Raw genomic sequence first — 26,326 nt, 5'->3', positions numbered from 1 at the left:
GAAAATAACCTACTTTTAAAGACCGATAACTTTAAACCACAAAAACTTTGATTACTTCCTACAATATGTTCTAGTTCCGAGTAGTTTTGGAAATAGTCTCAATTTATATGTCTTAAATTTTCTGTAAAATGAATTGGATACTACCTGATTTTTCCATAGTAAACGGACAAGATATTTCTCAACGAATGACCAGTATATAACACAACACATAACCTAACTCTGATTGTATATGATCGGTGTTATATACATATATACAAAGGTCAAGGGCCATCCGAATACATATAAGAACAATAAATATTTATTATGATCTATCAGTTATCATACATGTTTTTTTATTATTATTTGAAGGCACATATTTGGGGACTTGTAAATAATGATTGCATAAATATGTAGATATGTTCATTTATTGTATAGTTAAGATACTTATTGTCTTAAAGGCTTATCAACATAAATGGGATATATTCTTCATTGTTTATTCATTAAGTCAAAAAAAATCTTGATGATAATGGTGTACAATATTTATTGAAATTCCGTTATTTGTAAGTTTAAAAATTATCTTTTTTCTTTTCTTTTTCAACAACTCACATAAAATCCTGTACCTTGCAGTCATTGCATAGATATTAAATTTCAGGCATTAGTTACAGGTGTAAATGTCAGCACCAGCATGCTAACATTCCAGAATTACCCTCAATCAAACCCCCAAAAACCTGTGTTTGCATTCGGAAGTTGAGTGAGTAGGTATACGTAGGGATATCATGGAACAATTTACGTAATTTTATTTCCTTTCAGAAAAATGGATCATATATAAAACAGGTCAAGAAACTGATGTGTTCAATTTTTACAGTAAGTTTGATAACTATTTATAAACATTTCACACACACACAAAAACACCAGGCAACAGGAATGGAGTTAAATAAGACTTTTTTTCAAAATATTCCTTAAAGTAATTCAATTTTTTTATGTATGTTTTGATTATTTTATAGAAGACATATAATACCAATGATTCACATTCATTTAATGGCAAAATTTCTATCGAAATATATCATTCGGCATTCGATGTGTTTCAATTACCTTTTATGTTCATTCTGTTTAATTTTTCTCGCATTCTAGCGTTTCACAAATATGACTTAAAGGAAGTTTTTATTTTTTTTATTTTTAAATAAACATGATATTATATATGAACTCTGAAATTGAGACTTCTATAAACTATGTGTTATAATTAGGATATATGTCATACATTGACATGCAGTCAGTATAAACGTAGTAGTCTCAGAATAGAAGTAGAAAGAAACACATCACAATTATACCAACATTTTAACAATGTCGGAGAAAAGGGGGTGTTTTATGAATGGTAAAATATACTTCTTATTTCTTTTCATCATAATTCAATTATAAAAAGGTAGTATATGTTAGGGTTATTTTCTTTTTATTCATAATTGTGATATTAGCAGCACGATTCGTACTCTGAAAATTACTAGATTTCGAGTGCTACGTCATGTATAATGATATTTTGTGTGGTTGTCTATCTGATATTGTAGGTGTAACATGTACTTTAGGTGTTGATGGATTCGTATGTCTCGCATTTTGTGGTATTAAACAGCAGTTACTGATAAAACAATCATCTCAGAGATGTTTAAACGTTACAATAGGTGGGAAAAAATGGAATCAAATGTTCGCCGACGCTATTTCTAAATTATATTCAGTGTGTTGTTTTCAAATGTAAAAAAATAACAGTTCTTGATTTTGGGAATAGAAATATGATATTAAATAATAATGATCACAAAAGTCATGACATATGCCGCGTACTATTCGCGCATTGTTACTGATTCTCTCAAAATAAAAAGCTTAAGTATTAGTTAATTATTTCATTATTTTTACAAAGATGTAAAATGATAAAGACAGTCTAATGATTTTGTCATGACGGTGGACTGTTGAATTTCGACGTCTCCTTCCTAACATAAATATTATAGATAACATTGTGTTTTGTTTTTTTGGTGAATCGAGCGTTTGATGATTTTCGACAGAAACCTAGCATATGCATGAATTCAAAAAGATGAAAAAATTTTAATTGCACAATTGGGTAAGCAGATCCTGCTCCACATATTATATGAACATACAAACCTGTGAGTCTAATTCAGTAGATTTCAGATCCTGTTCCACATGTTATATGAACATACAAACCCGTTGATAAGTCTAATTCAGTAGATTTCAGATCCTGCTCCACATGTAATATGAACAAACAAACCTGGTGATAAGTCTAATTCGGTAGATTTCAGATCCTGCTCCACATGTAATATGAACATACATACCCGGTGATAAGTCTAATTCGGTAGATTTCAGATCCTGCTCCACATGTAATACGAACATACATACCCGGTGATAAGTCTAATTCGGTAGAATTCACATCCTGCTCCACATGTAATATGAACATACATACCCGGTGATAAGTCTAATTCGGTAGATTTCAGATCCTTCTCCACATGTAATATGAACATACATACCCGGTGATAAGTCTTGTTCGGTAGATTTCAGATCCTGCTCCACATGTAATATGAACATACATACCCGGTGATAAGTCTAATTCGGTAGAATTGACATCCTGCTCCACATGTAATATGAACATACATACCCGGTGATAAGTCTAATTCGGTAGATTTCAGATCCTTCTCCACATGTAATATGAACATACATACCCGGTGATAAGTCTAATTCGGTAGATTTCATCCCAGAAAAAAGAACGGTATTTTGGTTACGACAAATGGAACTTATACGTCGTCATATACTAGTATATATGAAAGCTAGTCAATATTTGCTACCGTCCGTTAAATTTTTGAAAGGACGACCCCAACTTCATCAATTGAAGCTAACGATCCAATTGATTCCTTGTAAGCCATAACTGTCTATTTAAAAAATCAGGATAGCAAATCCTATTCTGGAATATCGTTTCAACTGGAAGTTATATCGTTGATATGCAGGCGAAGTTGAAATTTTGCTTCATGTAGTAGTGTGAAGTTTTCAAATGGAAAACTGAATTCATCACTGTGGTTGTAATTTTTTGTTCTAAACCGAACATTTTAATGTCGCATGAACAAAAAGATACAAATGTACACAATCCAGAATTAACATTGTTTAGTAAAAGAAAGATTGCAAATGACATTAAAACAATCAGTATAAAGAAACTAAGGTTTCAACTATCTCTGACAAATATGACTTAATACGGATTTGACTTTCCTTTAAGCAATAAGGTTCTTTAGGGGTGCCTTGATGTTTACGTATTTTATATCCTTAAAAGGATTTCAGCAGCCTGGGAAACGGTAAATCAAGAACAGCTCGTTGGATGCTTCAAATATATAAAGCGTTATTTTAGTGTTATTTTTACTTGTCAATTATGCGAAAAATCATTGATTAATAGGTTCAACATTATCAAAATTTAACGTTCTTCATTTTGTTTTCTTTATTAAAAGTTCTAGTCACTTGAAGAAGTTATACGTTTTTACTTCAGGCATTGCATAAGAACCGTGTTTTCCTAACTCTTCATGACGTTGATGTATGAAATCTACTTGGATGTAGGACGGATGATATCTATTTAAAGCTAGCTTTCTATATTGATGAAATCTTTGATAAGGTTATTGTATCGAATGATCGCGATTATATAAAACAATGGTTAGATTTGAAAAAAAATATATCGTGTAATCAAACCACATGTTTTTGTGGAAGAACAGTTGAGTTGTTGTCTTCGGTTATAAAATCTTAGTGGATTATTGAAAAAAAATATTACGTGTGATAATGACAGACTTTTGGTATTTTCTGTGAAATTACAACTAAATAGATATGGTATAGACACTTGTCAATTGTTAAAGATCGTATTTTTTATTTAGATGTTTCTGTTGATTTTTTATTGTGTTATTTTGTTGTATTATTGAAATATTTTATTTCACCCTTCTCACACCGGGTATCCTGATACGAAATACGCGGAGGAATCCGAATCCTGAGTATCAATTACATGTAATGAATTATAGTTTGTAACGAAGGATGGGCAACATCTGTGTCCGATTACCACTATGTGGATGATAGGGTTTACATTTATGCGTGCAAGGTTGGGTAACAACATGTAAGGCGACTGGAAACCTCTGGTTAAAACACAAAAGCTAAACATTTGGCTAATCCCATGCGATCGAGAACGATAGATTAGACCAAAAGTAACACAAACTCTATTGTACTTTCAGGAAAATAATCTTACATTTATCTCAACTAAAATTCGAATGACATCTGTGATGTATATGTATATAAGAACTACATGTATCATAATAAGTCAACAATTTGGCGGTAATGCACTTAAAACAAGTAATATCAAGTCTTGCCTTATGAGAATATATATAAGTATAAAAACATATATATGCTCAAATGTGATGATTCCAAACGAGGCAAATATCCACCAAAAATCAAAAGATGAAAAAGAATGAATTAAACGTCTACTGTTTACCGTGCGACCCTTACAATGCACCGCTTGCTGATGTGTGAGTGCTGAGTATCGAACGGATAAGGCCATCAATTAGGGACGACATCAAAAGATCGATGTAGGATAAAAAAAAAACTTAAATCAAATAGTTGGGGAGGGGGTTAAAATTCTGCAAGTTTTGTTTATCTAAAATCGATTTTTACATGTATCCCTATTGGTAAATCAATTTTCCCTAAATTATTTTAAGAGGGGGTGAGGGGTAAGTGAATAAACTATGTGAATTAAGTTTTTTTTTATCCTACATTGAACTTTTGATGTCGTCCCTTACCAACTGTTGGTTTTATAGTTCGTTTACTGCTGTGTTGTTACATTACACCTCTCTTGCTAAATCTGGAGCGTGTTATCTAATGGTTGTCTGTCATAATACTTGTTAAACATTTAATTCCGAAATATTTGGACTCGCAGTTAGATCTAGTTGTTTCGGTTTTTTTTAGAGCACGAATACTCAATTAAGTATGCACAAAACAAAACAAAAAAAAAGAATAAAGTTAATAGGCAAATAGTTATAAAGTCAAACCTTTACTGCTTCAATATATGACCTATTGAAGACTAATAAGAATAACTTTAAAAGAATACTTAAGGTTAGCTCCTAAATAAAATAAGGGGATGAGGTATAGTTTTCAAAAAGACAAATATCCATCAAAGTTAAAAATGAAGTGGATGTAAGCAATTAAATGTAATTTTGCTTGTTTTAGAATTATGAAATGGATGATTAATGTAACATCAAAAATGAAAATATTTCGCCCGCAGTCCATTGTCCATGTGACAAGACTTTATGTGGTCATTTTAAAATAAGAATTATCTTCTTTATTCTTTATTTCCGGTTTGAAATCACGTTAACACATTTGTTAAACTTTTAACGTGATGTTAAATTCAATCGTAAAACATATATACACCAGGGTTTTCGATATCACAAACTAGTCAAAACATTTACTAAATTTTATCATCGGTATAAAGACATCATTCGTAAATATAGCTCAACATGCAGACTTTTTATACGTTCAGGTATTTCACATCCAATTTTTTATGGAAATATTCTTTATAAAGCACAAAGGTGTCAGTATTCGCCTCATAAACTTACAAAACCTTTGAATAGACTTATTAAGAAGGGATATAGTTACGATACTGTTGTCAAGTCATTAAAGATTGCATATTTTGGCGTTAATATTGAGTCACTGATAAGGTCTTTGCGTCGGAACTAAACACATTTATTCTAAAAACAGTTGTTGGCATGACACGGGTTATGTTCTTCTCATATATGTTATGATGGTATGATACTAAACCCCTTACGGGAAGGATTGTGCCTGATGTTCATATGATGAAATCATAATCTTTCAGTCAGTTTAATTGAAGTCTGGAGCTGGCATGTCAGTTAACTGCTAGTAGTCTGTTGTTATTTATGTATTATTGTCATTTTGTTTATTTTCTTTGGTTACATCTTCTGACATCAGACTCGGACTTCTCTTGAACTGAATTTTAATGTGCGTATTGTTATGCTTTTACTTTTCTACACTGGTTAGAAGTATAGGGGGAGGGTTGAGATCTCACAAACATGTTTAACCCCGCCGCATTTTTGCGCCTGTCCCAAGTCAGGAGCCTATGGCCTTTATTAGTCTTGTATTATTTAAATTTTAGTTTCTTGTGTACAATTTGGAAATTAGTATGGCGTTCATTATCACTGAACTAGTATATATTTGTTTAGGGGCCAGCTGAAGGATGCCTTCGGGTGCGGGAATTTCTCGCTATATTGAAGACCTGTGGGTGACCTTCTGCTGTTGTGTTTTTTTATTATGGTCGGGTTGTTGTCTCTTTGACACATTCCCCATTTCCATTCTCAATTTTATAGATCATCTATAAAGTCATAGTTGAAAGGGGCATTAGCTGTCAGATTCATGTTCACTGATTCGACTTAAAATCTAATAACTTTATTTCCAATTTACAAAAAGTCCAAAAGAAACAAATTACAATTCATGGACTAATTTCTAAAGTGCATCTATAAAGATTTCGCGTGTATCTTAGAATACAAGCCATCTAATTAACAACCGTGATGGTCTTCATAGAATTCAGAAAGGTTTAACATATACATATAAATATAAGTACTCGGGCAGACTCAGTCAAATAAAGGGATCTTTCCGATTACTGCCTTGTTTCACTTTTCAATGTTTGGCTACTGAATACGGATTCAAAGGGTTTGAATATTGACTTGCAAGCCAATTTTACATCATCGATGTTTTTGAGAAACAATTGATCACACCGACAAATAATAGCGAAATATAAGTTTCATTCCGCTTTTTACAATGTTTGAAAAAATCCCCTAAAAGTGGAACTTGTTTTTTTTTGTCAGCTTTGTGTCTAATTCCCCTTTATCAATTAACCTTCGGGTCAGTAATCATTATAACTGTCAATTCACGATGTGTGCTTCCATTACATTATTTAGCCTGATGTTACATTAGACATATGTAATATACGTTCTAAATCATTGCTTGTATTGGGTGATCAATTGAATGTTGGATGGTTAGCCTCTCGAGACGAATTTTACATGCATATTCAAGATTAACCGTTATAATTTTTTTTGAAATGTATGAATCTGACTTGTTTTGTACTACTTTTTTATTCTACTTAGAGGCGACCGGTCGTTGCTCTTACTCCTTTTCCCGGCTCATATTCATTAAATAACGCACTTCTGCCAGTTTTACATCTTTGACTTGACCATACAGTTTTTTTTTAAACCCAGAACAAGCGCATAACTCCTCGCAATAAAGACGAAGCACGCTATCACAAAACCAACTAGGTAGATGGTGACTGCGAACATTCTTTTCTGATTTCTTCACATATAGTGTATCAATGATAAATGAGTGTATGAATTCTACATACAATTGGATATATTTTTCTTTAACATTTTTTTTTGTGACCACCATATACTATAGTAATACATGCACAACAATCTATGTAAATATAAAGTAAACGGAATTACTTTTAAAAAGTTAAGATCGAAACTTCTAGATCCAGCGTGAGTGGTATTGTTTGGCTCTACATGTATTTACTATTGGTCAATGTGACTTTTTCATTTAATCTAATTCATTTTAAATCGATTTAAGGCGAAAGTTTTTTCTTTCATAATCTGTGATCAGATACACCTCGGTACATGCACATACAATATGTATTTTAACTTTGATGATTGAAATTAAAATCAAATGATTATTTTTTTTATAGAGTGTGGAAATAAAAATGTTGAAAACAATTAAATATAACATAACCAAAGTATTTAATAAAAAATGTATTTGATAAAGAAACCATGTTTTATTGATATCTATATATATATATACAAAAAAAAGTTTCTTTTCAAGCGGTGTACAGAATTATATATTAAAAATTAAATACGAGTCTAAATTGAAAACTACGTTCAAACCTATGACTGCGTTGGATAAAAACCGCAATTTTTATACGTGTGCATGTCAAACAAATTTCGTTGTAGAAGGGTCTAAAAACAGCACAAACAACATTTTCCAAAAGACCAAAAGAGTGAAAAAGTATATTTAAACAAAACGCATTTGACTAACAGGTCGAACAACTGATGTTCTTAACCCTGCTGACTGCCATTGGCGATCTATATATACCGATTCTAGTCGTATAGGCGATTTATTTTAAAGGACGTACCCGTCATACTGAGCATCGACCAGCAGCTCAAATCGTAGTCGATATAAACTATGATTGTTTTCATATAATTAGAAATTTGATATATTGAACAAATTAATTAGAGATTATTTGGAAGGAGAAATTGACTATAAACAATGTTTGTATTTGTTTCTTGTACAGAGTTGAATTAAAACATTGTTTAATTTTAACCTTAGGATTTATGGCATCACGTTAAATGTCAGACTAAAAGAAATAAACACGAATTTGAAAATAAAAAAATCATCAATTTAAAAATAAGATGAATTGCATGAAAAGTTTAGTGGTTGATATAAATGTATGAGAGAAGCGTATTGCCTAAAGGGACGTGTCTTAGTATTGTACAAGTTAGTTTGACAAACGACGGGTAATTATAGGCCTTTATACTAATCAAACGTAACCATTCAAACATGTTGTCAAATGATTGAAGTTACTGATCGACTTACACTTTTTTGTTTCTTGCAGATTTTTACAATTAACTGTTAAAGATGGCTTTCTCACATATATTTGGAATTACAGTATTACTGTTAAACATAATATTTACTAATGGTAAGTTTTTTTATGTATATATCTATTATATAATTGCTAGTATATAAACAAGCACCTATCTTGTTTATTTGATTTTATAACACAATATGGAGCTCTTTCGGGTGTTATCGGTATTATAGATGTCTTTTTAAAACAAGTTTATTTATGTAATGCATTGAAAAATGTAAATTATTCAATAAATAGTCAAAAAACAATATACACAAAAATACAGACTTGTACAAGATACTTGTCCCAGTACAAACACACAAACATAAAATAATGCTTCCTATTCTGGGTTTAAGACCCAATATTTTGTGCATTTATATACAAGTATTATTTTATCGTTGACATAACTGCAAAATAAAAATATTAACTCAAAATTATAATGAAAGTTCACAAATTGAAGCAAATTACAGAATTAGAGTAGAAAATGTTATACATACGGAGTCAAAATTGAGTACAAGTGCTCTGTAACAGAGAACGTCGATAGTGATCGCTATCATTCAATGTTTCCATTGGATGTTTGTACGTATCACATAAACGGGTATTATTTACAATTTATTTTCAAAACAAGTAGACAGCTAACGCTTAAAAGTCATACGAAACGAGTGAATGATGAAAAATAATGTTTATCAAATTCTTGACCAATACATTTGTTCTATAATAATCATTGAATTTGTATTATGATGTTCATGTTCACTTGCTCGACAAGGGCCTATAATTGGTTAGATAAAATAATATCTTATGTCTTTATCATAAACTTAGTCTTCTATGCACGATTTTATAATTGTTAACGTAAAAAAAATTCTCTTGGTCTTGTATAATGTGAAAATATGGCACCTAGTTGATTGTCGTGTTTTGAAGCAGTAGGTTACCGATTGTCACCTTAGTAAACAATCAACAAAGAAGCATGGATATTAACGTGTATTACATGTACAATAAGATAACAAATTATTTCAATGACAAATCCATGCGTATTGCGAACACCGTTTTTTTTACGAGAAAGGTCACACTAAGTTCACTGCATACGAAAAACATATCGAAGAATTTGTTACTAGAAGATACCAAAACAAAAAGCTATTTCTTTTAAAATTTAGACAAATTATAGAATTTCCTTGAGAGAAAGTATATGTTCATTCATTTAATAACAATTAGCCCATTTAGTTCATCATTTTTTTTAATTTGAAATTTCATATTACTTTAATACAATTTTATTCACTATGCAGGTCAACGTCCCTCCGCTATTGGACAAAATATGCTTGGTCAACGTAATATATTTGGGATGCAAGGAATGCCAGGAATGCAAGGAATGCCAGGAATGCCAGGAATGCAAGGAATGCCAGGAATGCAAGGAATGCAAGGAATGCCAGGAATGCAAGGAATGCAAGGAATGCAACGATTTTTAAATGGTCAGAGATCTGGTTTTCCAGGAATGCAATTTGGACTAAATGGAGGCATTCCATCTCCTCCAGGATTTCAACCACTGACTAGACAGTTATCAAATATGTTACCGCAGCAACTTCGGAATGCGCTACCAAGAACTCCATTTAATGCTCCTGCAGTTAATGGTGTTAATAATGTGTTGGCTGGAGGAAGGCAAGGGTTTACAGGCAGATTTGGGGGAGCAACAGGAGACGAATTGACGAGACAACTTTCTCCTGCTCCTGCATCAGGGGGGTTTGCTGGAGCAGGTGCACAGACCAATGGTGCTGCAACTGCGGGAGGTGCAACAGCTCAAGGCAGAGCTCAATTTGGAATGCCCCCGTTCCCCGGTTTTAACCGAGCACAAGGACAACCCCCAAATTTTAATTTTCAGAGACCAGGTGGTATGCCTTTCGGACAACGATTACCAGGAGGTATTCCAGGTCAACAACAAAGAGGTACTCCAGGTCAACAACAAAGAGGGCCTAGAAATCAACCTCAGGCTGTAATGCCTCAAAATATTGGTAGTATCGACATGAGCAGTATACAGCCAGGACAAAACCTTGGTAATGGGATCCAACAAACTATGACATTCCCTTCTCAAACAGCTCGCGCACAACCAGCAGCAAATCAATTTCCAACAGCCTTTAATCCCCAGCAAGGTCAAACCCAAGACAGACAGTCACAACAGACAATTGGAACACAACAAGCATTCAGACCGCCACAAATGTTTGGATCTGGTAACCAACAAAATTTTGGAACACCACAAAATTTCGGAACACCACAAAATATTGGAGCGCCTCAAAATTTCGGAACACCACAAAACATCGGAACACCACAAAATTTTGGAACACCAACAAATTTCGGAACGGCTCAAACTTTCGGAGTACCACAAACCTTTAGACCAGCACAAAGTCAACAGCCATTTGCACCACAACCAGCTAATATTGCTAATACAGGTGCAATAGCACAACCGACAGGAGTTCAACCTGTAGCATTTCCTTCACAAACAATAACACGACCTCTGGGGGTTGGTAGACCATCGTCGGGAGTATTTATTCCTCCAGGTGCGCCTTCACTTTTACCAGGCGAAGTTGAAATAGCGCCACCAATTAGTCCAGCCGATGCTGCAGTAATGCAGAGTGGTTCTAATGGTGGTCCTCCTACAGCTGTTTCGGAAATAATCACAATATCTGATATAAATGGAAATATATTATACAGAGGCGTTGATTTATCCGACACAGATATAGAAAAAATTACACAACAATTAGTTAATAATATGACCAATGAACAAGCTGCAGCACAGGCTAATAAAGGTCGTGAGTTAGAAGCTCAAGGTCAGCTCGACTCAATTGTGCCACCGTCTGGACCAACAGGTCAAATGACAGGAGGACAACAAACATCTGGATCACAACCTCCACAACAGCCTCCATCCAGTGGATTTACTGGTCAAGGATTTTCTTCATGGGGACAGCCTTCACAAGGATTACGTTTTCCAGGTCAGGGACAGGTGCAGGTAGTCGGTGATAGTAGGACTGTATTGAATTTGATAGACCCTCCTATTAACAAGGGTTAGTGTAGATAACTTGTAGATTCTAGATTAGATGGTAACAGAAATAGTGTAGATTGCATGTGTGATCATATTTCATTTTCTTAATCCTAAAAAGCCATTATAAATAACATACGGCAAATATACTGCATCAAAAACATTTAAAAGCATTTCGTTTCTGATGAACTTCGAATGATTACGTCCAGGAACCCTTCATTCGCATATTTTTACTTACAAACTAATTTTTCATTTCTTTATTTTGTTCCGAATATCTTTCAAAAGATCAAGTCGAAATTCCGTCCACAAAATTTTATACATAAATGATATGTAAGACATGAAAATATTAGGGAGTCAACTAGATTTGTTTTTGCTGACTTAATAATTTAGGTTTGGGATATGTATGGAAAATCATAAAAAAACTACGATTTTGAAATGAAGTTGTGATTACCACTGAGACAGTTTGAGAGATATTTCATATAATCATTGAAATAAAAACGTTCATAGCAATAACATATTATTTTGAAATAAAATTCAGTGGACGGAATAATTCGATATCTTGCATTTTAAAGTATAAATAATATTTGTTTCGCCATTGTTTACGTAAATCTAGACATTTTACGATCTGTTTTACAAATTTGTTCCTTGTGTGTATGTCTGGAAGCTCCATTATAGTTTTGTTGGTAGTCAGATGCCGTTTAACGAGTTTTAATGCAAACATGTATTCTAAGTATAAGCCTCCTTAATTAGGAGCAACACCATGAGTTTGGAAATTTTATAAAAATCAAAATTACAGCCAATTTACATATAATGGGCAAAAAGTAAAAACACAAAAAAAAATGAACTCCGAGGAACATTTCTAAGGGAAAGTCCAAAATCAAAAGGCTAAATCAAAAGTCCAAACACATCAAACGAATGGATAACAACAAAATAATCGTAATTGGGTAATGTTATTTCCACAAAATTCCGTCCTCAGATATTTTTTTTTATAATCATGATATAGTTTTATACGGAATTGTTTCTAACGATAGATTAACAAATGTTTAAATGACTGTATCTCTGTTAGTATCAAAGCTAAACATATGTTTTTTTACATATTAAACTCCGACCGTGCGAGGGCTGTATAGTCAGTCAAGGTCGTTAAAAACTCCCAAAAATCAATAACATATTTAGATGCAGTTTAAAAAATAATAAATGCATACAAAATGTCTCACCATATCGTATACTTTAACTTGTTATATGAGGTAGTATGAGAGTCTTTCGTCATTTTGAATGTCAAATTACAGTATATGATTGGACCATATAAAATATGAAAATAAATCATTTTGATGCAGGAAGACAATTTATTTATAACACTTTTTGTCTTGAAAAATTTCTGTCGTTTGTGTACACACCCCTTCTATCTTATTAATACATTAATGCGAGTCAGTTGTAGAAAAGTCTAGTTATTTGAGATCTCAGCATGTCTAATATAACATAGAATGATTTGAGTTGGTTTAAGGTCTTATAGCCGTTTCAAAATGGTTAAAATGCTCCTCTCTTATAATTTTTAATCTTTCTTTTATTAACATATATTTCTATGCTAGTGATAAATGCTGTCAAGTTGGCTGTGTAAAAGGGTTATACTTAGTCTAATATAATTTTCAAAAAATCACCAACCATGCAATGTGTTTCTATTTTACAATAAAGCATAACAATCCCGTTTTGATATCTAAAGATAGCCGTATTGTTATAAGTTGAGCATTTAATGTTCAAAGGAAATTCAAACGTTTGCAAATTAATGTATTTGCAATAATTAGGAGTAAAATAAAAGATTTAGAAACAGTTACTGTCTGTCCAATGACAAACATCAAAACATGTACGTGTATAAATCGAACGGTCTGCAGTAAAATAAACTCACATACACCTTTAATAAAGAGGCGTTAGTATTGTAAACCTCAATATAAGTTTTTGAAAAAATCAATAAACTTTGTTGAATTTTGAAGGTTTTCATTGTAGATAGACATTTCGAAGTTGTATCTTCTAGAATCATTTATTACGCGTGAACAATTTCACTATCTTTTATGGGATTGATATTCTTACTGTTATAAATTATTGTCTACGTTATACTCTTCTCTCTGTTTTTTAATGTTTATTAAAGAAGAAACTTGAAATAATTTAAAAAAAATTAAAATAATTCCAAGTTATATGTCAACGACGTTTCTTATACCTGTATAATCACCACTAAAGCCTGTTATCCATGTTTATTGTCTCATTTATGTGTCTGTATGTATTACTTATTCTAATGTATTAACACTTTTTGCATAATATATCATAATTTCATATAAACCTTTGTGTTATTCATGATTTCATGACATTTTTGTTGGAAATCTCCAGATCTTAAGTACTCCTTACAACATTGAACAATAACCTTGTTAGGGATGCATCCATTTAAAGTTAACATATAGGAAGGCGTTTCCCAAATGAGATTCAGACGTTTAATGAAATTTGAAGTTATTTCTTTACTATATGCAAAGCAAATCAACTTTTTGGTGGTCATCGAAATGATTCGCACTACGCTATTCGTTACTTTTTTCTAAAGATGTTTTCAAATGCCATTTTTTTAGTGAGGCTTCTGAAATATTCGAGGATGTAACTTTAAACAAACTCATGAAATGCTCCAGGTTTGACATGATTTAGCACACTCAAATTTAGGTAAAGTGATTAAATTTGCCACGTTATTATTGTTCATGGTCTTATTTATGAAAAAAAACTGTCTTGTTTGTTAAAAGCTTATTGTAGATCGCTTACAATTGAGCTCTGTAAGTATTTGAAAAATGCATACAAAGCTAGATCTGATATTATTGGTTAGTTATATCATCATTGTATTGTTCTCTGCTATCAGTCTTGTGTCTCATTGTGTATACTATATACTATGTGTTAGTATGTCCTATATATAAGTGCTCTTGCAAATATGATAATCATTCATTCATTCAACAATAACACATATTGTATACATTCTGCTAATAAATTGTTGTTTCTTTGTGTTAAGGTTACATGGAAGCTTTCACATCTTGGATCATTTCATAAGTTTGTTATTTTATGTCACATCCTAGATCATTTCATGAGTTTGTTATCTCATGTCACATCCTGGAACATTTTATTCGTTTGTTGTCTCATGTCACATCCTGGAACATTTCATAAGTTTGTTGTCTCATGTCACATCCTAGAACATTTCAAAAGTGTGTTATCTCATGTCACATCTAAGAACATTTCATAAGTTTATTATCTCTTGTCACAGCCTAGAACATTTCATACGTTTGTTATCTCATGTCACATTCTAGGACATGTCAGAAGTTTATTATCTCATGTCACATCCTAGAACATTTCATAGTTTTATTATCTCATGTCAAATCCTGGAACCTTTCATACGTTTGTTATCTGCGTTTGTTGTCTCATGTCACTACCTAGAACATTTCATAAGTTTGTTGGCCTATGCCACATCCTAAAACATTTCAGAAGTGTGTTATCTCATGTCACATCCAAGAACATTTCATAAGTTTATTATATCTGGTCACAGCCTATAACATTTCATACGTTTGTTATCTCATGTCACATCCTAGAACATTTTATAAGTTTATTATCTCATGTCAAATCCTTGAACCTTTCATACGTTTGTTATCTCATGTCACTATCTAGAACATTTCACAAGTTTGTTATCTCATGTCGTATCCTAGAACATTTAATAAGTTTGTTATCTCATGTCAAATCCTAGAATATTATATATTTTGTTATCCCATGTCACATCCTACGACATGTAAAAAGAGTAGATCAATTCAAGAGTGTGTTATCTCATGTCAAATCTTGGAACATGTCATAAGTTTATTATCTCATGTCAAATCCTGAAACCTTTCATACGTTTGTTATTTCATGTCACATCCTAGGACATGTCATAAGTTTGTTATCTCATGTCATATCCTAGAACATTTCATAAGTTTATTATCTCATGTCCCATCCTGGAACATTTCATACGTTTGTTATCTCATGTCACATCCTAGAACATTTCACAAGTTTCTTATCTCATGTCATATCTTAGAACATTTCATACGTTTGTTATCTCATGTCACATCCTGGAACATTTCATACGAGGTTTTTTTCTAATGTCACACCAAAGAACATTTCTTAAGTTTATTATCTCTTGTCACAGCCTAGAACATTTCATACGTTTGTTATCTCATGTCACATTCTAGGACATGTCAGAAGTTTATTATCTCATGTCACATCCTAGAACATTTCATAATTTTATTATCTCATGTCAAATCCTGGAACCTTTCATACGTTTGTTATCTGCGTTTGTTGTCTCATGTCACTACCTAGAACATTTCATAAGTTTGTTGGCCTATGCCACATCCTAAAACATTTCAGAAGTGTGTTATCTCATGTCACATCCAAGAACATTTCATAAGTTTATTATATCTGGTCACAGCCTATAACATTTCATACGTTTGTTATCTCATGTCACATCCTAGAACATTTTATAAGTTTATTATCTCATGTCAAATCCTTGAACCTTTCATACGTTTGTTATCTCATGTCACTATCTAGAACATTTCACAAGTTTGTTATCTCATGTCGTATCCTAGAACATTTAATAAGTTTGTTATCTCATGTCAAATCCTAGAATATTATATATTTTGTTATCCCATGTCACATCCTATGACATGTAAAAAGAGTAGATCAATTCAAGAGTGTGTTATCTCATGTCAAATCTTGGAACATGTCATAAGTTTATTATCTCATGTCAAATCCTGAAACCTTTCATACGTTTGTTATTTCATGTCACATCCTAGGACATGTCATAAGTTTGTTATCTCATGTCATATCCTAGAACATTTCATAAGTTTATTATCTCATGTCCCATCCTGGAACATTTCATACGTTTGTTATCTCATGTCACATCCTAGAACATTTCACAAGTTTGTTATCTCATGTCATATCTTAGAACATTTCATACGTTTGTTATCTCATGTCACATCCTGGAACATTTCATACGAGGTTTTTTTCTAATGTCACACCAAAGAACATTTCTTAAGTTTATTATCTCATGTCACATCCTAGAACATTTCATAAGTTTGTTATCTCATGTCACATCCTGGAACATTTCATACGGGTTTTTTCTAATGTCACACCAAACAACATTTCTTAAATTTATTATCTCATGTCACATCCTAGAACATTTAATAAGTTTGTTATCTCATGTTTATTATCTCATGTCACATCCTAGAACATTTCATAAGTTTGTTATCTCATGTCACATCCTGGAACATTTCATACGGGTTTTTTCTAATGTCACACCAAAGAACATTTCTTAAGTTTATTATCTCATGTCACATCATAGAACATTTCATAAGTTTGTTATCTCATGTTAAATCCTAGAACATTTTATAAGTTTGTTATCCCATGTCACATCCTAGGACATGTCAAAGGGGTGTAGATCAGTTCATAAGTTTGTTATCTCATGTCACATCCTAGAACATTTCATTCGTTTGTTATCTCATGTCACATCCTAAAAGATTTCATACGTTTGTTATCTCATGTCACAGCCTGGAACATTTCATTAGCTTGTTATCTCATGTCACATCCTGGAACATTTCATACGTTTTTTTTTTATCTCATGTCACATCCTAGAACATGTCATAAGTTTATTATCTCATGTCACATCCTAGATCATTTCATAAGTTTGTCATCTCATGTCACATCCTAGATCATTTCATAAGTTTGTCATCTCATGTCACATCCTAGAACATTTCATACGTTTGTTATCTCATGTCACACCCTAGAACATTTCAAAAGTTTGTTATCTCATGTCGTTTCCTAGAACATTTAATAAGTTTGTTATCTCATGTCAAATCCTAGAATATTATATATTTTGGTTATCCCATGTCACATTCTACGACATGTAAAAATAGTAGATCAATTCAAGAGTGTGTTATCTCATGTCAAGTCCTGAAACATGTCATAAGTTTATTATCTCATGTCAAATCCTGAAACCTTTCATACGTGTGTTATCTCATGCCAAATCCTAGAACCTTTCATACGTTTGTTATTTCATGTCACATCCTAGGACATGTCATAAGTTTGTTATCTCATGTCATATCCTAGAACATTTCATAAGTTTATTATCTCATGTCCCATCCTGGAACATTTCATACGTTTGTTAACTCATGTCACATCCTAGAACATTTCACAAGTTTGTTATCTCGTGTCATATCCTAGAACATTTCATACATTATTTTGTCTTATGTCACATTCTAGAAAATTTCATACGTTTGTTATCTCATGTCACATCCTGGAACATTTCATACGTTTTTTTCTAATGTCACACCAAAGAACATTTCTTAAGTTTATTATCTCATGTCAAATCCTAGAACATTTCATAAGTTTGTTATCTCATCTCAAATCCTAGAACATTTTTATAAGTTTTTTATCCCATGTCACATCCTAGGACATGTCATAAGGGTGTAGATCAGTTCATAAGTTTGTTAACTCTTGTCACATCTTAGAACATTTCATTCGTTTGTTATCTCATGTCACATCCTAAAAGATTTCATACGTTTGTTATCTCATGTCACAGCCTGGAACATTTCATTTGCTTGTTATCTCATGTCACATCCTGGAACATTTGATACGTTTTTGTTTTTTTTATCTCATGTCACATCCTAGAACATGTCATAAGTTTATTATCTCATGTCACATCCTAGATCATTTCATAAGTTTGTCATCTCATGTCACATCCTAGATCATTTCATAAGTTTGTCATCTCATGTCACATCCTAGAACATTTCATAAGTTTGTTATTTCATGTCACATCCTAGATCATTTCATAAGTTTGTTATCTCATGTCACATCCTAGATCATTTCATAAGTTTGTTATCTCATGTCACATCCAAGAACATTTCATAAGTTTGTCATCTTATGTTACTTCCTAGACCATTTCATAAGTTTGTTTTCTCATGTTACTTCGTTGAGCATTTCTTGGGTTTGCTATCTCATATCAAATCATAGAGCATTTTCTAACATTTGTATCTCATGTTACATCCAAGATTATTTCACGAGTGAGTTATCTCATGTCACATCCTGATTAATTTCAAGAATGTGTTATTTCATGTCACATCCTGGATTATTTCATGAGTTTTTTTGTTTTTTTTTTATCTCATGTCACATTCTGGATCATTTCATGAGTGTTATATCATGTCACATCCTGCATCATTTCATGAGTGTTTTATCTCATGTCAAATCATCTAGCATTTTTTTATGAGTTAGTTATGAGCTTCCTCTTTTCAAATTTTTCATGTAGTTCTGAATTCGGTATTTTTGTAATACCTTTTTTTTTTTTTATCCTTTATGATAGTTTACACTGGAATCATACTTGTTATTACCTGTGCTAACTGATTTTTTTTATGATTTCTCTAGTAGATTTATACTTATTTATTCCTGTATATTACCTGTTTGATTTTCATAATCTCAAATCTTTACTGTTTTATTAACTACTGAATTTATAAACTCTTGCTCTATGGTCGGGTTGTTGTCGCTTTGACACATTCTCCATTGTCATTCTCATTTTTATTCCATATATTAGTAAACCTATATAATAGTACATTTTTATATATTATCGCTTCTGAAAATATTTAGTAAGAAAACAAATGAATGCAAGGCAATAGATAAGTAACTCTTAAATGCAACAAAGCTTTTTTTACAATACACGATCGTTACTGATTAAAAGCTGTCTTAAACTTTGCAACCCCCAGGTTACAGTGCTACACAGCTACGGTTGCATAGGTACTTTATCTGTACCAATTTGTTGTAGTACTGGAAAAATACTTTTTATATTGATTTATATTTTTTTACTATAGAATTATTGTAATATTTAGGTACCTGTGTTTTTACAGTACCTAATTTGTACTTAAAATTAAATACTACAGATTTTTGGTAACACCGTTACATTTTTAGCATTTTGAAAGTTTGTCTTTTTCAAATCTTTTAAAGTAATGATTTTCAAACATGGAATATTTGGATCACTGTTGATATTATATCTATATCAACATTTTAAGTACAAATCAAGTACTGAAAAATATAGGTACCTATATATTACAATAGCTTTAAAGTAAACAAATAGTATTAAATATTAAAAGTAAATTTCCAGTACTACAGATTTTTGAAAGGCGTATAGCACTTTCATACGATTCCTCTCTGCATGGATGCATATGTAAAAACTCTTTGACGGATCTGTTAGTGGTCTGTTTTTGTACGGCTATTTGTCTATCCTTATTCAATGCTAGTCTAAATTTCCCACATTTATTCCACTTTGCAGAAACTACTTACTGAAAGTGTATTGATTTCTATCTGTCCTGAATATGTATCAATAATTACCACTGAAAATCAAAGACAAAACTACATGATAAACTGTTGAACAATTTTAAACACATTTAGACTATCGCTGGATAAAATAGGGAATATTATATTATTGCAGAGATGCTGTCTTACAGCAGACCACCAACGGTTCACTGCACACTGAGACCCCTTTCCCGTTTTTTTATGTGGTTTGTTGTAGTGTTTTTGGACTGGCTCGTATTATCCTGGTTTTGCATGTTTTTCTTCGACATGTGAGTTTTGAATTTTCCCTTGTCAACTTCTAACTTTTTTTTCTCACATAGGGGTTCTCCGTAAAACAATCTTGCACATATTTAATATTTGAACATGATTAGGGAATACTAGTTTATGGTAAAGCATCAATCAGAATTTATTTCAAATTTTCATTACCTTGTAAACCTTAACTTCTAGTCAAAGCTATTGTCCCCAAAAAACAGAGCATAACATTTTTTCAGAAAAATGATGACCAACACCAGCTAATTAAGCACGTATTTTATGTATAACACATGGTCAAACAATAACCTTTGTTAATGGCAAACAATAAATTAAATGAATTGGTGTTAACAGTGGCACCTGTAAAACATTATACCTAATATATAATGTCTACATTCACATGTCGTCTGACAAACGAAACATGTACGTAACAGAAAATGTTGTCATGTATTCATTCTTTGTATAAGGTATCCATTAATCCCGGGTAGATTGAGCATGCGTCAAATATTACAACTTCTTTAAGTTACAATGATTAAGACTAATGGCGTTGTCGTCAATAAGACATTATATTATGTCAATTTTGAATAACACATTGTATTATATAATGGCCATTTGTTATGACAATAATTTGATAGCTAACATGTACATATCTATTCTGAAGTGAAATGATTAATATCAAAATATATGATTAAATGATTAATACAAACAAATAAAATGTCACAATTAATGTGATGACATTAAGAGAAAGGATTAAATAAACGTAAAGCATAATAGACCACTTTCGAGTTCATCCGTCACCAGCAAAAACTCGTCAATTATACACGCCTTTATGACGTCATTTACCAGATAGAGGGGATCGCATGTATCCCTGCACTATTTACGTTCATCGAGCGTCTAAGTGATCGTCTTTGTGCAGGATAAACTAGAAATAATGGTTGCTCTGTAGGTACTTACTGGCAATTCCCTAATGACAGCAGTGTTGATTGTCAATTTTGAGAATTCAATTTGCCGAATAATTCGTACAATATAGAATTATAGTTTTCCAACCACTCGCTCAACATTGGAAGGAAGTGACGACGCCCCTAAACGCACAAATGACGGTGATAAAGGCGCGTATAATTGACGAGTTTTTTTCCGGTGACGGATGAACTCGAAAGTGGTCTATTGCTCTTCGTAGCCTTCGTTGTCTAAAAAAATGATCATTTTTATATAGATTAGACCGTTGGTTTACCCGTTTGAATGGTTTTACACTAGTAATTTCGGGCCCTTTATAGCTTATTGTTCGGTGTGAGCCAAGGCTCCGTGTTGAAGGCCGTACATTGACCTATAATGGTTTACTTTTATAAATTATTACTAGAACACACCCGCGAAATCGCGGGTATAGTACAGCTTTGTGGACTGTTGTAGGATGATATTTTTGTAAAAGATAGTATGTATGGGAAATTTCATAAAAGATATCAACAGCCTTCTCCCTTGTTTAAAAGTCCAATATTCGTTTCCTATCTGTTAAATTCAGATAAATACGTGTGTCTGGTCTCAGACCACAATTATTCTTCTCCTTTGCTACAATGCTGCTTTTGGTAAAAGTCAAATAAAATTAACAATTTGCACCGTTTCAAACATGAAATAAATCTAACTGCTTATATATAGACCATTATTAGTCTAATAAAATATGCTCCTAGGACAATCCGTCAGTGTTTTTTTCTTCTTTTGAGAGCCTCATTAAGAAGTCAATGGTAGGATATGCATCATGTATAAATGACTAAGGCTAATTTGAGGAGTGGTCGGAGGGCTCCTGATCCCGAAATCACGCGCTTAAAACCATGAAATCCAGAGATGCAGAATTAAGAGAAAAGCATACCCCGAAATCACGAAATCGAAAATATATTCCCGGATCCAGTCAAGATCAATCCCCAAATCCCGCGCTTAAAAACACACGATCCCGTCGCCCCGAAAAATGCTCGCCTACTTTTAATCTCTACCTTACTTTCATTTTTGCCAAACTCACTATTTTCCCTTTCAACAATACATTTTTATGTCCCATTTACGGGCATTATGTTTTCAGGCTAGTCTGTCCGTCCGTCCGTCCATGTATGTCCCGCTTCAGGTTAAAGTTTTTGATCGAGGTAGTTTTAGATGAAGTTAAGCATGTTTTACTTCTTTTAATATATATGCAAGTGGTATGACCCCTTAAGTTATCAGTTCAAAGAAAACAGTAGACAGAATCAGGGCCGACATTCTATACTAACATAGAAAGTCCCTGACAGAATACAGATAGTCTCTATATATTAAAGTAGTATAATCGTAGTTTACTTGTAGATAACGCGAAAAATAATTATCTTCTTTAAGGAGGTATCATAGTTGTGGTTCTTGCGATCTAAACACCGTCATGTGAAACGCGAAAAATAATTGTCCTCTCTAAGGAGGTATAATAGTTGTGATTATTGCGATCTAAACACCATGATATTGAGAACGCTCTGAATGGCTATTTTTTTTCTCTATTTTTGTTATCCATCATATATATATGATTGGTTGTACTTGTGTCAAATATTTTACTTATTTTAATATATATATATATATACAACTGGTATGACCCCTTGAATAGTAAACATTTCAAAGAAAACAGTAGACAGAATACAGAGAGTCTCTGTATATTAAAGTATCATAATCGTAGTTTACATATAGATAAACGCGAAAAATAATTATTGTCCTCTATAAGGAGGTAAAATAGTTGTGGTTCATGCGATCTAAGCCCCATGCTATGGAGAACTCTCTGATTGGCTTATTTATTTTTCATATTTAGTTATCTATCATACGATTGGTTGTATTTGTGCATCTTTCAAACCGGAAATCTAATCTATGACTAAAAGTTAGTTCGATGACGGAATCATATCCGGACTCCTTTTTTGTCGATTTTCTCCCAAAATAACTCAATCTGAATAATCATAAAAATGGATGACAAATGCGACTATGCATGTTACCTATAGGACACAGAGGCATGATGATTGATTTATTGTGGAAGGAAGAGAAGCGACACCAAAAATGAGGTCTTCTCGTTTAATAGTATAGATTTGGATGGAGAGTTGTCTCGTTGGCACTCACACCACATCTTTCTGTATCTAATATAAAGAAAATTATATTGTATGACGCGGATATATATTGACTGATTTGAAAAATAACTCTACCTTCAAGTTGTCTCACTCTTTAAATGGCTTGAAATATTGCACTATATAGTAAACAGTCTTCATGTATTTTTCAGACAATAAATATTATGTTTATGCGATTATCTTAATATATTCTATTTCTTACTCAAAGAAATTTGAGATGTCTGTTATGTCGCGATATATCTCATGGTTATATTATACTAAACCAACCCAACCACAACAAGAACTATTTTTTAAATTCACGTTTGTGTTTAGGAATTTTCGTCAGATGTTCGGAGTATTTGGTTATTTTTCCTACGATACATAAAACCATATTTTGCATCTTTCTTTTCATAGAAGACTTCAATGGGTTATACAAAGATCAATTCCAAAATTAAAGGAGATTTTAATTTTTTTTTTCAATGTCTCATGATTAGAGATCCAAATAATGCCAATGCTAAATATAAGATAAATGTCCGGGTCAGTCTTTTCCCAACATTAAAAAAATAATCATCAAATACATGTACTTCAAAACGTTCTTTTTGCTTGTTGCATGCTGTCTTTTTTTGGTGATATTTTAGAGATTAGAAATATTAACACATAGCTCAACGGAAATACAATTACTCATTTATAGAATGTTTAAAACGTTTGATTATATATTGATATTAATTTTGATTTTTCAGGCACTTTGCTTATTCAATCATCCTTTGTCTTATCAAACGACAAAGAAAGTAAACAAATCTTAATTAGTATTTATCAGAAATATAACCATAGTGCTTAAAATATGTAAACCATTCTTGTCATATCTAAAACTGTCTTTATTCTATTTAACAGTAGCACCAGCCAGAAGAACTCGTTGATAGTGCTTCTGTATACAGACTAAATTTTGCGTCGTAAGTATCACAAATAAAAACACTTCTTCAAAAATTAAGAGATATAAGAGCATGTTTTGGTGTACATAATTGTTAAAATGAAAAGTGGGAATTGTTCATTTTGATACAAGTAGAAAACAATCGACAAAACATTGATAGTATAACAGCATACAAGGTTAACGACGCAGTCATACAAGGATACCCAATTCCTCCTGTTATTTTACATCAATAACTCAATCTGACTATGAGTTCGTTTGATCCCTCAGACTACTCTCAACCAATGAAAGTGTCAAACATAGAATTATTTGTGTTTAATAAGAAAGCATTTACCTGAACAATTTGTAAACACATTTTTTGTATATAAATGTTCAATTTCCTAAGGTATAAAGACTAAACTAGACAGAGTTTTATTTGTTTATTTTGTAAACTTTTGCACAAATGAGTTTGAGCTGAACGTTTTTTTCTCAACTTTTACTGTTTTCTTCTTTTTAAAATCAATAGGATCGTTCCGTAAAATCACAAGCATAAGATGTTATAGTAGTATCACCGTTGAACAAGCAGTTGAACTAAAATGGTCAAATTCTTTATGAATACACTGATCAAATGGAATAATGTTATGATAAAGGGCATGATTAGAGATGTAGCGGATGTATTAAACATAACTTATCGATGTTAAAAACATAACTATGTCGTAAATGTATTTGTTATTTCCTTGTTTACTACACTTTTATTCTATCAAACAAGTTTTTATGTTAATAGTGAGTGCATCATAGTACGAATATTATGCAATAGAAAAAAAATTAACATGTTAGGAAAATGTAATTTTCTAATTATTTTTCAACATTTTTTTGCAGCAAGACGAAACTGAAATGAGAGGGGCTTTCATGTGTCAACCATTAAAAAGTAATCTAATTACAAAACCAAGAGACAGCTTCGTTATACTTTAATTATTATATTGATGTTTTGGAAGGCGACTTTCCTGGAATGAATGGAACTTGCTTTAATTATAGACGTTTAGGTTTTTATAGTTTAGATGATCTGACTATGCAGTTACTTCTCCTAAATCAATTAAAGAGATAGCTTGTATGGTCTGACATTGTATATACAAGTTAATACACCAAAAAAGTAAACTACAACTCATGTAATAATGTCTCTTTGTTTCCGTATTATGTCGTTTAATGGTAATCATAGAATTGAAAAAAAGTAATTTTTCGCTGAAAACTTTATATTGAAAATTGAAATGTTTTTGTTGTTGTAACTTTATACTTTGTAAATAGCAGTTCAATAAAACATACATGTGATTATAGTTATGATTCTGTAAAACTATACTTTCTTATTTCCACAAAATTCTGTCTGTTTGTTTGTTCGCTCATCATTATCAATATTTTTAAATTTGATGCGACTGTCGTACAAGTGAGAGGTTTAGAGCTATGCAAACAGGTCCAATCCACCATTTTCTACATTTGAAAATAACTGTTCCTAGTCAGGAATATGACAGTTGTTCATTCGTTTGATGTGTTTTATCCTTTGATTTTGCCTTTTGATTAGGGACTTTCCGTTTTGTATTTTCCTCGGAGTTCATTCAGTATTTTTGTGAATTTATTTTTTTCACATAAAAATATTACAAAAAAACGACTACAATTAAGCACAAGAAACGCGTTCTTTTGTTTACTACAGCACATATTGCTTCGTATTTGAGTATTTAAGACTATACACATAAAAGTAATCTATATAAGAAACAAAGAAATATGAAGGAGCCTTTGTATGTATTCGTTATTGCATCCAAATAGAGTGAAATATATATGTTCGGTTCAGATAAATTAAAATAGAAAAGTAAGCACCAGTAGCTAGTGGAATGTAAAATTGTCTGAATCTCTCAGTAATTTTCCAAATTTGAAGAGTAATTTAACACCTATGGTTTGAAAGGTCTCAAAATGGTCAGTTTCCATTTCGAAACATTCAAGAGTTACAGGAAGCTAGTAATCGCAAAGTTCTTCATTAG

At 32.1% G+C, this 26,326-nt stretch overlaps 1 protein-coding gene across 5 annotated transcripts; it reads left to right on the top strand.

The window, feature by feature from the left end:
* The first annotated feature begins 720 nt into the window (after nucleotides 1-720).
* On the top strand, nucleotides 721-25,630 carry LOC134706760 (collagen alpha-2(IV) chain-like). 5 transcript variants are annotated; one of them, XM_063566017.1, is made up of 5 exons: nucleotides 721-843; nucleotides 8,657-8,740; nucleotides 9,946-11,712; nucleotides 24,287-24,345; nucleotides 25,179-25,630. In XM_063566017.1, exons 2-4 carry the CDS (start codon nucleotides 8,680-8,682, stop codon nucleotides 24,310-24,312), a joined length of 1,854 nt encoding a protein of 617 aa, XP_063422087.1. In that variant the 5' UTR covers nucleotides 721-843; nucleotides 8,657-8,679; the 3' UTR covers nucleotides 24,313-24,345; nucleotides 25,179-25,630. The 5 variants fall into 5 exon arrangements, with proteins under 5 accessions (XP_063422087.1, XP_063422088.1, XP_063422089.1 ...); XM_063566018.1 differs by lacking the exon at nucleotides 721-843 and adding an exon at nucleotides 8,540-8,558; XM_063566019.1 differs by lacking the exon at nucleotides 721-843 and having other exon boundaries at nucleotides 8,566-8,740; nucleotides 9,946-10,041; nucleotides 10,078-11,712.
* The last annotated feature ends 696 nt before the right edge of the window (nucleotides 25,631-26,326 follow it).

This window comes from Mytilus trossulus, chromosome 2 (genome assembly GCF_036588685.1).
Source record: "Mytilus trossulus isolate FHL-02 chromosome 2, PNRI_Mtr1.1.1.hap1, whole genome shotgun sequence".
NCBI lineage: Eukaryota > Metazoa > Mollusca > Bivalvia > Mytilida > Mytilidae > Mytilus > Mytilus trossulus.
This window is presented reverse-complemented; position numbering and strand designations above follow the sequence as displayed.

What these genes read in the sequence shown, in the direction of transcription:
- LOC134706760 (XM_063566017.1), top strand. Translation starts at nt 8,680, where the DNA reads ATGGCTTTCTCACATATATTTGGAATTACAGTATTACTGTTAAACATA. An exon ending in AAACATAATATTTACTAATG is followed by an intron (nt 8,741 to 9,945) that starts GTAAGTTTTTTT and finishes TTCACTATGCAG; the next exon opens with GTCAACGTCCCTCCGCTATT. An exon ending in AGACCCTCCTATTAACAAGG is followed by an intron (nt 11,713 to 24,286) that starts GTTAGTGTAGAT and finishes TCTATTTAACAG; the next exon opens with TAGCACCAGCCAGAAGAACT.